This window comes from Polistes dominula, unplaced genomic scaffold (genome assembly GCF_049000335.1).
Source record: "Polistes dominula isolate Pdom_NZ unplaced genomic scaffold, Pdom_raw_medaka contig_83, whole genome shotgun sequence".
Lineage (NCBI taxonomy): Eukaryota > Metazoa > Arthropoda > Insecta > Hymenoptera > Vespidae > Polistes > Polistes dominula.
Window position 1 is genome coordinate 302,615 of NW_028301032.1, and position 16,135 is coordinate 318,749.

Genomic DNA, 16,135 nt, shown 5'->3' on the forward strand with positions numbered 1-16,135 from the left:
TAGGCGTGGTGAATAGATTGATATTATTTTCATCATATCAAGTAATATTGTAAAATGGAAAATAATAGTAAACTCAGTGATATTGTTTCGATAAGTGCAATATTGTAGCGCACGACACCGCAACCATGACGTTAAATCGTAGCGCAAGTGATTAAAATATATAAAAAATCCGAAATAAATTATTGTATATTCAATTTGGTGCTGTATACAAAGTACAGGTAGTTCTCTTACAACACGGCTTTGCTATAACACGGTTAAGTCATATTTTGATCAGTCAATCTTTTCTTTGTTGTAGGTTTTAACATTGGTGATTTTGTTTTTAACTACTTGCGCTACAAAGACGTGTCACGCACGTCGAGATGATTTTGTTACAAAACTGCGTGTGACGTGTACATCCCGTTGATAGGCGCGGTGAATAGATTGATATTATTTTCATCATATCAAGTAATATTGTAAAATGGAAAATAATAGTAAACTCAGTGATATTGTTTCGATAAGTGCAATATTGTAGCGCACGATACCGCAACCGTGAAGTTAAATCGTAGCGCAAGTGGTTAAAATATATAAAAAATCCGAAATAAATTATTGTATATTCAATTTGGTGTTATATACAAAGTACAGGTAGCTCTCTTAAAACACGGTTTCGCTATAACACGGTTTTCTTTCCAAAAAAAAAACCTTTGTACAACACTGTACTTCTACAGTCACGGTGAAGCCTGCAAGATACAGTGTTGAGGAAAGTATTTCTTTTTATCTTCATGGCCTGAAAACATCAACGTTAAATGCGTGTTGAAAGAAGATATGGCCCTCTTCAGTTAAAATATAAAACGTGCGTGAATCGTCACAAAATGAAATTGGTGGCATATCAGAACTTGCTAGATCAATCGGAGGTGAAGGATTTGTAGATATGATTATTGAGGACGTTCAAAGTTTATTAGTGGAAGAAGAAGTTGACGAAGCGGATTTGATGGAAATGGTATCCGAAACTGTAAATCAAATTGATCCTGAGGACACTAGCACTGATGAAGATTGTGCAGTTAATAAGTTAACATTAAAAAAATTACAAGAAGCCCTAAGCTTAGCTGAAAACCTCGAGTCATTTTTCTTAAATGCAGATTCTTTCGCAGAAAGGAGCCGAAAATTCAAAAGGGAGCATCAAAACTGTCTAGCTCCATATCGAGAAATTTACAATGACCTGGTAAGAAACAACAAGCAAAGTAAAATTACAGATTTTTTCAAGAGGGAAGAAGATGCAATAGCTTTAAATGAAGAAAAACGTTCTGAAAATAAAGGCGATATCATTCCACCGAAAAAACGTTCTCGGTTGATTGCATTGAGCAGTGACGACGAAGAAATTTATTAAATTAAAGTTGCATTTTTAATTAAAATAATATTTTTTGTTTATATTTTTAATCAAAATTAAGTTGTTTCCCCCTTTTTGCATTGGCTCTGGATCTCATACAACACGGTTTCACACAACACGGCATTTTCTAGGAACCTATCTGCCGTTTGATAGAAGAATTACCTGTACAAAGACTAAAGTTTATTTGCGCGTTTTTCTTTTTCCTTTTTCTTCCTTTTTTTTTTTTTATACAGTAATCTTCCGAGATAGACCGATTAACGGGAAATTAAAAAAAGAAAAAAAAGAAAAAGAATGGAAAAAAAAAAGTATTAATTGTCCTGATACACGCGATAGAAAATTTTTCTTCGTTCTTTTTTTTTTTTTTAATTACCGTTAATTTCATGCATATAACAACTATTGAAATTCAATTATTCATTTTTTTCTTGGACAAAATATAACGCACGGTTACAAGTAAATATATTAAATGAAACAAGATAATACATACACATAAACTGTTTGTTTACAAACTATATAATTATAGTAATTTATGAAGACGTTAAAAAACGTAACAACAAACGTAACACAACAAACGTAACATGATAGAATTTTTTGTTTATTACGACATGTGAATAACGATGAAATAAAACAGAGATTTAAGAAAAAGAAATCATTCCATATCAATGGGAGGGGGGGGGGGATAGTGGATGTGTGCATGAAGGTAAAGAAAAGAACTAAACAAATACCATGGTATATCGTCTATTATTATTATTATTATTTTATAAAACAACATATTTTTCACGATGGACGATATTTAAAGTTCATTTTGAATACTTTGACGTAGATCTTATGAGCTCGTATCTTTTTATACTATTGTCAATTTCTTTTTGCTCGATAGATCCTTGATCACGTAAACATCAATGAATGGGGAAATACCTAGCTAGCAAACATTGCGTAAATACATCTATAAATTATCCTTTTTTTTCTATCTCTTTATAAGGAAATTAAAGAAAACATCTGGAAAAAGTTTGATACGTTAAATGAAGATTAAATAAGAAATAAAATAATAGATGGATAATTCAGATGAGAGAGAGAAAAAAAATAAAAAAGTACTGTATACTTTTCTAGTTGACGTGCATGCTTATTGTTCTTTCTTTCTTAACAAACAAAAAAAAAAAAGAGAAAACCTTCCTATTGTTTACGTATGAATAATAAAAAATGATACGCGCGTAAAGAACCCCTGTAGTTGAGCAACCGGTTTTAATTTCAAGTTAAAAACATAGCTCTCTGCATTAACATTCGTTGAAATATTTCTTATCAGTGTAAAATCATGTTTCTTTATAATTTTCAACTATCGATCAATCGAATCGAGAATAAATGCGCATTTATATAGGATAAGTAAATAGAAGAAAATTAATTACATGGAATAATACCAAGTGCTTATTTTGTTTTGTTTTGTTTTTTTTGTTTTTGTTTTTTTTTCTATATGGTACCGATCACACCTATGTTTGTTTTTCTTTTTTTTTTTTAAATCTTATCGTTTAAATACGTATTTACGCAAAACAACTTGTCCCATATTTAATTTATTATTTCACTAAAGTCATTTTTAGATTTATTACACACAAGTTATATTATTTATTTGTTATTATTCACATGTCTTTGTTTTTCAAGCAATCTAAAAAAACATTCATTTCATATATTATAATAAAAATTGAAGATAGTTTAATTGTTATCACGATGACGTTTCAAGCATACATCTTACCGTGGTCCCTTTGTTTTTATAAATATATATATATATATATATATAAACATCTTGTTATTCTATTGAATAACTCTTGGGGTCAAGTGGAAAAAGTTATAAACAGAATAACAATTAGCCGATATATAACAATCCAGGATAACGTTTTATAAGAGAAATTAATTATTCTCGTACGTAACTGAATTCAAACGATGTACGTTTGATCTATGATATTTTTACAATATAGATGACACATATACATATCTGAGAGAAAAATAATATTTGCAAATAATTGTTTAAAAATAAGGAGAAATCCATTGTACCTATATTCCAATATTTCCATGTTTTTCTTATTTGTTTATCTTAAAATCTTAATTGCATTAAAATGCAAAATAGTACGTATCGGTGATAAGTTAACGCAAATTTTCCTTTTCCTTATATATTATAGCTTACAATCGTATCATATTATAGTTAATTAAATGCTATATCAATCAATTTAATTTGATTAATTATTTATTATTCCTTTGTAAAATTTTCTAATAATTTCATTATACGTAATGTAAACGACGAAGCTTCGCTTGACTGTCGTTTTATGTGTCACGCATAATAAAATAATCGCAACAATACAAATTTATTAGTAAAAGAAAAGATTTATTTTTATGGCAATTTTAAAATCATGAAGAATCTTGCGTTATTTTTTAACGTTTTTCTTAGAAAAATTCTTTACAAGTGATCCCACACCATACGTGAACATTGACTTTATGACAGTATTATTTCTATATCTCAAAAACTATGATTACGAAATATATTCGATGATAAAAAACTAAAAAAAGAAATAAAACATTAATATGTTATACAATCTGATATTAGTCCGGATTTAAGTTTATACTCGTTACCATTCGTCAAAGTAAATCAAAGTTATCTTATTTAAAAAATAAAAAAAACAGATGTGTGCAGATCACACACGATAGAAGTGAAACTTTGGAAAAAAAAACCAAGCTTCGGGACGTGAATATATCGAAATAATTGAATTGTAATACAGCGCCATCTATTGAAAGCTTACAGAACCTAAATAACCTCTAAATAAAAATCTTTAAATTAGTATTGGGTCTACAAGTAAGTTTCCAGCGTTTTTTAATAGATGGTATCACGAGAAGATTCCGGGCAGAAATGTCACATCTCATGTGTCATTTACAAAGCTTGTATATCTGTTAACAACATTGCATCATCATATTGGCGCATTTCTATCGGCGTCGTATATTTTATGAAGCAAAAACATGGCAAGTTATGTGTCAAATAAGCGTCATTTGCAGGAAGCGCTGCTTCTATTCTTTAATATGAAGAAAAGTACAGCTGAGGCCTATCGTTTGCTTCTGGAAACTTACGGGACGGAATGTATGTGTGAATCGACGTGTCGTAAGTGGTTCAAACGGTTCAAAAATAGTGATTTTGACGTTGAAGACAAGGAGCGCTCCGGAAAGCCGAAAAATTTTGAAGACGAGGAATTGGAGGCTTTGCTGGATGAGGATCCGTGTCAAATTCAAAAAGAACTTGCTGCAGCATTGGGCGTCACACAATAAACCATTTTCTTGCGCCTGAAAGCTTTGGGATTCATCCAAAAAGTTGGAAATTGGGTGCCGTACGAGTTGAAGCCGAGAGATATCGAACGGCGATTTTGCATGTCAGAAATGTTGCTGCAGCGGCATAAAAAAAAGTCGTTTCTGTATCGTATTGTCACTGGTGACGAAAAGTGGATCTATTATGATAATCCTAAACGCAAAAAAACATATGCAAACTCTGGCGAGCCGGCCAAATCGACGCCGAAGCGAAATATTCACATGAATAAGATCATGCTCTGCATATGGTGGGATCAGAAGGGTGTCATATACTACGAACTGCTTCCGAGTAGTTAAACCATCAAAGGACCATTGTATCGAACCCAACTAATTCGTTTGAAGCGGGCATTGGCGGAAAAACGGCCAGAATATCAGACCAGGCACGAATCCGTAATTTTTCACCGCGACAACGCTCGGTCACATGTTGCTGCTTCGGTCAAAAACTACTTGGATAATAGTGGATGGGAAATTCTGCCTCACCCGCCTTATAGTCCAGATTTGGCGCCATCCAACTACCACGTGTTTCGGTCGACGCAGAACGCTCTTACCGGAATATGCTTCACTTCAGTATAAGAAATCAAAAATTGGCTCAATATGTTCTTGGACTCAAAAGACGAGAACTTTTTTTGGTCCGGAATTCACAAATTGCCAGAAAGATGGGAAAAATTGTATCTTCCGATGGACAACATTTTGAATGAAAAATATGTAACCATTTTTTCAGAATAAACCCTCAAATTTTATGCAAAAACGCTGGAAACTTACTTGTAGACCCAATAAAAGCAAATTTCATTAATCTCTTACAACCTCATACAAGTTTGGTCACTCGCTAAACACTTCTATAGCTTGAATGGGATACAATGCTACACCCACAATATTCTCCAAATCTGGCACCTTCGGATTATTATTTGTTCCGATCACTGCAAAATTTTTTAAACGGTAAAACCTTCACTTTAAATGAGGAGGTCAAAAACCACCTCGATCAGTTTTTTGCCAGCAAAAAGTAAAACTTTTATGAGCGTGGAATCATGCTACTACCAGAAAGATGGCAAAAGGTATTGGACCAGAATAGCCAGTATATAATTTAATAAAATAATTGTTCATTATACGAAAATTGTCTTTCATTTTCACACACAAAAAAAACGGAATTACTTTCCGAACAACTCAATAAAAACAAATGAAAGAAAAGGAAAGGGAAAGGAAGAAAAAAAAATGAGAAAAAATAAATAGAAAAGCCTCGTAGAGTTGTAAGGATTGTTTACCTTGACAGAAATTTCAAAACGTTTCGATGATCAAACATTTTTCATTGCGTTTTGTTCGCAATTACCGTTTACCGTCCTAAGAATAAAGTTCCGCAACCGGGATTCTCTCTTCGTAATGGTCCATACGCAACACAGTTTATTACAAATCAATAATAATATTCGCATAAGCATTTTACGCAATTATCAAGTCGCAATCCATTATAATCCTGTTTGATGTTGAAATTATTTCATTACGAAATCAGCAAAAATTGATTTATTTTCAATTTTTAATTATAAACACGTGTCATTGATTTTGTTTTAATATTATGTAATATATATAATAATATTATAATGTATAACAATATAAAAATGTAATGTGTATAATATAGTATAACAATATAATGTATAATTATAATTGTATAAAATTATATCACAATCTAACTGTTTAATACTACCATAAGTTGTTTGAAGAATTGTCTATGTAATTATTTTTTTTCTTTTTTCTTTTCTGGTTCTTTTCATAGTTCGTTTGAATCGAATTATCATAGAAATTGTTCGCTATGAAACATTAATTTCATTGTCTGACTTGTCATATTTAAATTCAACGACTTTACATACAAATGTACTGCGTCATATAAAACATGCGTTATCATTTCTTTACTGTATATTCATATATATATATTGACTATTTAATATAAATTAAATTAATATATTCTTTATTCATTAGTACATTTTTTATTCTTACACAATCTTTATATATAATATGTTTTACTTATTAAAATCCAACTAAATATAATTTTATAATATTATTTTCTACGATTTCAAAATGAAAATAAAAAGTATAGATAAAAATTCAACCAAACGCACAAATTCGATAATTTACCTCGTGCAATTTCTCAATTTCTCTTTTTAGCATTGCACTTCTAATAAATGCGAGAACTTGTTTATTTTTCTTCTGTTTCTTCTTCTTCTTCTTTTTCTTCTTCTTCTTCTTCTTCTTCTTCTTCGTATTACGTTATTTAGAACAAACTTAGCAATTTCGTAATATGAAATAAATATATGAAAATGAATATGAAATAAAAATCAATGAATAATTGATAGAATATTATGAAAGATTCGGTTAATAGTTAATTACACTGATTAATATGTAAGCAAATAATTAACAGTGATAAGAAGGTTATGTATTTCTGAGTATTCTGTATGTTAAGAGACAATCAAAAAATCTTATGGAAAATTTTAAATGTTTATTAGGTGTCTGTATGTGTGTGAATGTATTAGTATAATGTATTTATGACGATGTGAAATTCTTTTCGTTTCTTTTTTTTTTTTTTTTCATTTATTTGTTTATAGAGAGGAATGTATACATTAATTCATTTGAATATTTAAACGGGAAATATTCCGTATATATTACCGATAAAATACCCACCGTGAATAATATAATTCAGACCAATCGTCAACTAAAAAAATAAATCACTCACAAAGTAATTATTCAAAACAATCATAACTTTAACTAGTATCATTATGTAAATGGGGTTTACACTGTCCATAAATTTGAACTTTCGTTCGCGTTATTTGAAAACAAAGAGTAATTTTAGGCCAGGTGTTTACTTTAACAAAATAATTCTGAAAGAAAAAATCAATTCAATTTATTTTTAAGACGTAAATTACAAAAAAATATATATATATAACAAAAGACGTGTTTACGTAAAAACTAAATAACAAAATATTTACAAACATTATTACAGAATATAAATCGATTTTAATTTCTATTTAAATTCGTCACGATTTTTTGCATATACGTCATAGCAAATAACTTTGATATTCTAATTTACAATTACAATTAGTAATATGTTTGAAATCTTAGCGAAATACTAAATTGAAATTTCAGAACAACAATAAACAATATAATCAAATTATAGTGGATTATTTTTTTTTTTGTCAAATTTACTTTCAAAGTATTTTGATCCATCCTAATAAAATTAGGATGGTAAAATTAGGATTAGGTCATTTAAAAAAATGACACTTACATATTATTTAATAAAAATATAGCAAAAAAAGAAAAAAAAACCTTAAATACGTTGCATTTCAATCTTCCGTCAAAATCGGCACGAACTTTCCGAACAATCCCAATATACAAACCAATTATGCTGTTGTTGTTCTTGTTTCATTAGTTTTCTTGGCAAATAGAAAGGGAAAACAAAAACAAAAAATCAAAAAATCTAATCAAACGAAAGTTCCAACGAATAATTCTCTCTCTCCCCCCCCCCCCGACCACCTACTAATACACAAGCAACAACTTTCAACGTTACATTGTAATATACCAGTTAGTATAACACGTAAGCTATACGAAAGTATATATACGTCCATGTAAGAAGGAGAGTATTGGAGAGGGGAATACATGTTAGTTAAATCTATAATCGCAGGTGATCTTACCCCACTTCTTCAACGTAACTTGATATAGTATAACAGGTCGCGTGCGCGAGCGCGTCTTTCGAGTACACTTTTGATACGATCAGACAGTTATACTGAAAACACTGGTGATTCGTGTGCTTAGTAATCGAAAATTCTGATACATGCATATATATATATATATGTATACATATATATATAATTCTATCTAAAATTAATTGTAATTATAAATGATCGCTATTATCGAAAGATTCTTTTTAACGCCATTAGAAAAAAAAGAAAAAATAGGAAGGAAGGATAAAATATATTTTATTGAAATAAGGTAGAATACAAAAAAAAACCAAACAAACAGATTAATTTGCAAGTCATCATACCCCAAAATACGCTTTTGGAGTATTTGATATTCTGTTAATCAGGGTGTTCGTTGATTTATACATTGACACGTGCTACTTGATTCGTGTGGATTCATTTTCAATTTATCTTTCACGGTAAGATATCAAATCATTTATCTCTACATTTCACCTAATTCATCTAATTTTTACACTTTTTATTGTTTAATTAGAAAAATGGGCTTTTATTTTTTCTTTAAAAATCTAAATCAAATATATCTCATGTAATTTAATGAGAGTGTGTATGTATATAGATAAATTATTTATTAATATTAAATAACAATAATAATAATATAACATATGATATAAATGGCGTGAAGCATGTTTTCTCGAATAGTTGAAAGGAATATATATTTTTGCGGAAATGATTTACGAAGGAACGAGTTGTTAGGCACGCGGAAATTCAATAAAGTAGTATGTTACGTTAGTCGTTCACCGAACCCAATCTCATAATAATACTGTAATCCTTATTCCCAGATATTTAAAAGTAAACGACTGATAGAGAAAGGTGAGAGATAGTACTATTGGCTCGTTGGTTGGATACCTGCGTAGCTATCACAAATTGAAAGTCATTGAACGGTGAAAGAAAAAGAAAGAAAGAGTGAAATTTGCATTTTATAAAATTATTTTAAAAATATTTGTGTTTTTAATTAACAGAATCATTTGCTTTCATAAAAACATAATGTCACAGAATAAATTTAAAATTTGTGAAAAAAAGAAAAAGTAAAATTTGCATTTTATAAAATTATTTAACTCTAGATATACCACCATTTTGAGTATACCTACTTCTACCACACTAGTCAAAATGACTGGTGTATAAATAAAAATGCTTTGTGAGGCTTCCAGTCTTTATTTATTTTTACAAAATAACAAAAAATGCTTAACAATAATAATTTTAATAGATAAATGGATTTATAAACATTTTTACATAACAAAACGATTAATTATTTATAGAAATCAGATGTTACATGAAGTAGACATTTTGAATTAAAATGGCCTGACTAGTCAAAATGACTGATCTGGTATATTTAGTATTAAAAAATATTTTTGTTTCATTAACAGGATCACTCATAGGATCATTTGTTTATAAAAACATAATGTCACAGAATAAATTTTTGAAATTTTTGAAAGAAAGAGAGAAAGAGTCCAATTTACATTTTATAAAATTATTTAACTTTAGATATACCACCATTTTGAGTATACCTACTTCCAGCACACTAGTCAAAATGACTGGTGTATAAATAAAAATGCTTTTGGAGGCTTCCAGTCTTTATTTACTTTTACAAAATAACAACAAATGTTTAACAATAATAATTTTAATAGATAAATGAATTTATAAACATTTTTACATAACAAAACGATTAATTATTTACAGAAATCAGATGTTACATGAAGTAGACATTTTGAATTAAAATGGCCTGACTAGTCAAAATGACTGATCTGGTATATCTAGTGTTAAAAAATATTTGTGTTTAATTAACAGGATCATTGATAGGATCATTTGTTTATAAAAACATAATATCACAGAATAAATTTTTGAAATTTGTGAAAGAAAGAAAGCGTAGCAAGTAGGAAATCGGTGATATTATTGTGTCATCGCATGACCAGCTCAGAATGGAATGGACTCGTTCCCCCATTATTTTCCCCATAATAGTGGCTAGTCTTTCGTATGCTTCCTATATAATTAATTTAAGGTTTCAATGTGAAATATCATATGTCAAATGTACAATTACGTTAGCCAAATCGTAAAATGATTGAACTCGTTGTTGATTACGATACAAACAATCTTAAATTATAAGAGGTTAATAAACTCTGATCAAAATTACAATTTCTATTAGAAAATTTGTAAAGCCATATTTTAATACGTAAAAAAAAAAGCTCAAAGGAAATAAAAAAGAAGAGTAATCGGTTGTAAGCGGAAAGAGACACACATGATGGTGTCAGTGAACTCATGCACTGATGCATTTCTTCGAACGTGTATTTGCATGACTTACTTGTAAACCGGTATTCTTGCCCTAGAGTAACAAATAACATAGAAAATACTAAACCAACTTGGATAAAGAAGATACGAGACCACTAAACTGACATAATAATCCAAAATGTTGGCACACATTCTCGAGAATTCTTTTTACTATGAATCATCTGATTTCATTCATATTTTGTTACCATCTCGATGTTGCAAATATTAATATTTATCTTTAAACTAAATTCCTAGTGTTTATTGTATTGTAATTTGATTTTGAAACTATACATAATGAATTGATTGCAAAAATCGTACGTTTGAAATGATGCAGCAGTGCAGCAATGCGCACCGCGACATCGTCGTCACGTCTGATTGCAAACGAACGAGTTTCTTTTCCGGAAAACAGTTATTTCTTTATTCTTAAACTTTCGTAAAAAAAAAAAAACGTTTTTCTCTTTCTCTCCTTTTCTCTCTCTCTCTCTCTCTCTCTCTCTCTTTCTCTCTCTCTCTTTCTCTTTCTTTATACTTCTCGAATTCGATGCGATCAGAAAACGAGTAGGTTATACGGCCAAGTCAATCATCATCATCATCATCATCTTACTTATGGTAAATGCAAACCGCTAGGTCAGGATCGGCAAAAGTGTTCTAACGACATTTCTCGAGAAAATCACTTGTTGCTGCAATCGACCAAAATAAAATTCATTTTGACGAAGATCAAATTGCATTGTGCATCCTTTTTACACACACACAAAAAAAGAAAATATAGCATTATTATTATTATCATTTTAATTTGATTGATTTCAGTTAATCATCCAAATGAATATCACCGAAGCAGTACCACCGATCGACAAAATGGCCAACATTTACGACAACTCGTTCGTCCGAATATGGCATTTCCTTTTTTACGAATTATCGGGTAAGGGATTGATGAAATAGTACAAGAGGGAGGATATGTTATTAGAGTAGAATCAAAAGTTCGTGTATTTTTATGGATGTATTATTTTTATCAATATAATCCCGTTATCTAAGAATTTTATAGAAAGTACATACTTCTAATTCTTTCAAAGTATTGTTTCAACGCAATCAAAATGCACGAAATTTTGCTTCACCTTAACACATTCGCGGCCGGCATATTTTTTCCGTTTCTTATACTAATTGTAAGTAACGACAAAAATAAGAAAATTTTGAAAAAACTATAATTTTTACATATATTCTGTATATATGTATATAAATATAAGTTTAAATTATTTAAATTTATATTTAAATAATAAAATGTAATAAAATATAATTATTTAAATATTATATTTAAATATTATATTTAATATTAAATATAATATATAAAAATATAATATAAATATATATATATTATAATTATATATATTATATAATATTAAAATAATATAATAATATAATAATAATAATAATAATTAATAATTAATAATAATAATAATAATATTATTATTATTATTATTATTATTTATAATTATTATTAATAATTATATTATAATTATAATATTATAATATATATATATATATAATACTAATAAAATAATAATTAAAAAAATGATAATAATTATAAAATAATATATTTTTTTATTTATATATTTATATATATTTATATTAAATTTTGAAAATGTATAATATGATGTGAATCACGTCAGCATTAACCAGGAATAGAACTTGAAAAGACGTAAATTTACGTCAGCTGTCGCGAATGTGTTAATAAATACAAAGATTACAAAATATATATTTTTTTTTTTTTCTATAAAATGTACACAAATGTTTACATTAAAAAGTGTCTACGTTAATTCTTAGATCCACGAACACGTGATTGGTTCATGATATCTTCACCCGTGCCAGGACTTAGTATTTTAATTGGTTACCATTACTTTATACGATCCTGGGGTCCTAAATACATGGAACATCGAAAACCCTTCCAAATAAAGAACATTCTAGTCATTTATAATTTTATGCAAGTCCTATTAAGCATTTGGATGTTTTGGGAAGCATTAGATGGCGCCTGGTTAAGAAATTACAGTTTTAAATGTGAACCTGTTGATTTTTCTAATAAACCGGAAGCGTTAAGAGTACGTTATTATTATTTTAATAATTTTATTTTTTTTTTTTGATCATTGAATTATTTTCTTTCTTTTTTTTTCTACACAGATCGCTAGAGGCGTTTACATATATTTTCTCGCTAAAATGTCGGAACTTCTCGATACGGTATTTTTTGTTTTACGAAAAAAACAGAGACAGGTAACGTTCCTTCACGTTTATCATCATACAGTGATGCCAATGATCGCTTGGGGTGCAGTAAAATATTATCCAGGAGGTCACGGTACCTTCATAGGTTGGTATTCAAATATTATTCATTTTCAACTGAAAGTAATTGAAATAATCTAACGTTTCATAATAAATAACTTAATTAATGATTATTAATTGATGCATATTCTCAAGGTCTCATAAATAGCTTTGTACATATCATTATGTACACGTATTATTTATTAGCCGTATTACTACCACAATATCAAAAATATTTATGGTGGAAAAGATACATAACGACGTTGCAAATGGTAAGTTAACACAATGTAATACGATTTAAACATAAATTGTGACAAATAATCAAATGTTAACAATTTACAGGGACAATTTTGTTTGGCATTTTTGCACAATTGTCAATTGCTCATATACGATTGCGGTTATCCAAGGTGGTCCGTATTTTTTACTCTTCCAAATATAATATTCTTCTACTTTCTTTTTTCTGACTTTTATAAAATGGCCTATGGAGATGGTCATGAAAAGAAAATAAGTGTAACGACAGCGACGACGACGACGACGACGACGTTGACCAATGGAAAAATCGAATCCAACGACACGAAAAAATTCAATGGCAACGTAAACGATTACGAAGATACATTGAACGTATCTTCCAATGGAAAGATCAAAAATCTTGATAAAGGAGAAAAGAAAATTAATTATTTATTTCAAGAGATCAATCTCGATGATTTTTATCAATTCAAACAACAACAATAACAACAACAACAACAACAAAATTCAAATCATGGAGAAGAATCTTATTTCTTTGTGCCAATTTAAAAAAAAAAAAAAAGGTCAATTTCAAAAAAAAAAAAATTAATACGAAAGCTTACAAGTCTTCGATTACAATTATATACATATTAATAATAATAAGATTTTCAATCTCGTTATAAAACTGGGATTGCACAGCCAAAAGGCAGGCAACGAGAGAAATGATATCAACACATTCAATAACTTCTTCTTCTTCTTCTTCTTCCTTTTTCAATGATATGAAAAACGTCATTTGATCATTCCCATTTGATGGTTGTTGATAGCAAGAGAAAACGATCGAAACTTTAAAAACGACTAAATCATATTTCTTTTTGTCCCGAACAAACGTAATTCACGATCACCCAACATATCAAATGAAACTTTTTCTTTTTTTTTCACGTGCCATAATATAATATCGATGTAATTAATTGTACAACAATTATTTCTATCGTTTTCTCTAGCATCATCATCATCATCATCATCATCATCATCATCATCGTCATCGTCATCGTCATCATCATCATAATTCATGCATTTCATTGTGTACGTTTATCAAACCTTCGTTTTTCATCTTAGATTTTTAAGATGTTTTTTTAAATATAAAAATAATTAAATATAATAATTCACTAAGAATTATACTCTAAGATAAATAATCTATTTACATATTAGAATACGATACGTACGTACATACGTAAACGGCCTTTACTAGATAGAAACTTTCCCCATTTCACCTTACTTACGTCACACGTGCAGGCAACGAATCGTTTTTTATTATTATTATTATTATTATTATTATTAGAATTATTATTATTATACAGTAGTATAGCACTTTCAATGTTAACTTCCTACAACGTAACGTTTAGGTATAGACAAATCGGAATCTCTGTCTCTGTATTTCTCTACTATTCATGCATGCACTACACATACACATACATCTATATATATATACATATATATATACTCACCGGTGTTCATAAGCCTCATACTTTCTTACTTTCATTTCAATAAAAGAAAAATCATTTTTCTTTTTTTCTAATAAAAACATTTTCTTCCGGAATCTGTCTGTTGTTAGTCCTTTGAATTTTCAGAAAGGAGAAAGACAAGAATTTGATGATGAACCAAGTTATACAAAATTCACTCATGATTTTTGCATAATAAAATAATAATATTAGTAATAATAATAGTAATGATAATAATGATAATAATAATAATAATAATAATAATAATAATAATAATAATAATAATAATAATAATAATAATAATAATTCCAAAATGCGTATATCATACTTTATATCTATTATTAGTATATTTAAAAATCACAGTCTTAGTTGAAGAATTGACAACAGAAAATACTATCTTGTAACCTATTCGTATAGTAATATTTATAATGTACATTACAAATGATTCTCTCCTCTTGCATGATATCTTCCGCAAATATATATATAATATATATATATATAAAGCAACATTCATATTATATATATATACAACAAGGTTTTTTGTTCTGTTTTCACATCAGCGCATCGAATTTTCATATACATACATGCATATTATAAATACGATAAAACACTGTTTTAAAAAGGAATAATAATAATAATAATAATCGATAGAGCTAAATCAAAATAAATTCATTAATATATGTAGGAGAAAAATTCAGATATATATATATCCTTATATTGATAGCGACTAAAGAACCCCCCCCCCCTCAAAAAAAAAGAGAAAAAGAAATAAAAAACAAAGACGATCATTTAAAAATACGAGAGAGTACTACTCTTTTTGACAAACAAGTTAAAAAGTGTGTTGTTTACGATGATATATTACTTTCAAATAGAACCTGCATAACGTAATGTAATTCAACGAAATGTATAAATGTCTCTCTATATCTTTTTATTTCTCTCTTTTTCTTTTCTATTTGTTGTTTTCTTTCCGTATCGCACATCAATTGTACCCATAATTATGAAAATGGTCTAAGTTAAAATTTATTTTTACTTTATTAACTAAATGAATTACTAAATGAATTACTAATTATTAAATTAATAAACTAAATGAATTAAAAAATTAATTATTAACTAAAAAATTAGTTATTTATTAGTGAATTAAATAAATTCAATGTAATTTTCACGATATTATGAAAAATAAATCGTTAAATAATGTTTGTTATTTCAATATTTTATAGAATTTATATAATGTTCAAGTATAAATCTTGAAATATCTCGAAACAAGAGAAATATGATTTAGATAGACCACTTTCATAATTATGGACACAATTATACAAAATATGAACCACCAACCAACCAACTTTTTCCAATATGTACTAAATAAATTTATAATGTCAATTGAAAATTATTATTTTGTCTAATCGATTGTTTGTTTGTTT

The 16,135-nt window shown here is 28.3% G+C and overlaps 1 protein-coding gene across 3 annotated transcripts in view; it reads left to right on the forward strand.

Moving 5' to 3' along the window:
* The window catches only part of sit (stuck in traffic), a 42,222-nt gene extending 26,118 nt beyond the window's left edge, over positions 1 to 16,104 (forward strand). For 2 of the 3 annotated variants that reach the window (XM_089174384.1, XM_015329720.2), the window contains exons 2-6: positions 11,497 to 11,608; positions 12,508 to 12,779; positions 12,859 to 13,042; positions 13,150 to 13,265; positions 13,336 to 16,104. In XM_089174384.1, coding sequence (XP_089030510.1) covers positions 11,509 to 11,608; positions 12,508 to 12,779; positions 12,859 to 13,042; positions 13,150 to 13,265; positions 13,336 to 13,725 — 1,062 coding nt within the window. In that variant the 5' untranslated portion in view covers positions 11,497 to 11,508 and the 3' untranslated portion in view covers positions 13,726 to 16,104. Of the gene's footprint in view, positions 1 to 7,923; positions 8,829 to 11,496; positions 11,609 to 12,507; positions 12,780 to 12,858; positions 13,043 to 13,149; positions 13,266 to 13,335 lie in introns of those variants that run through there. The other variant, XM_015329721.2, reaches the window with a different exon arrangement.
* The last annotated feature ends 31 nt before the right edge of the window (positions 16,105 to 16,135 follow it).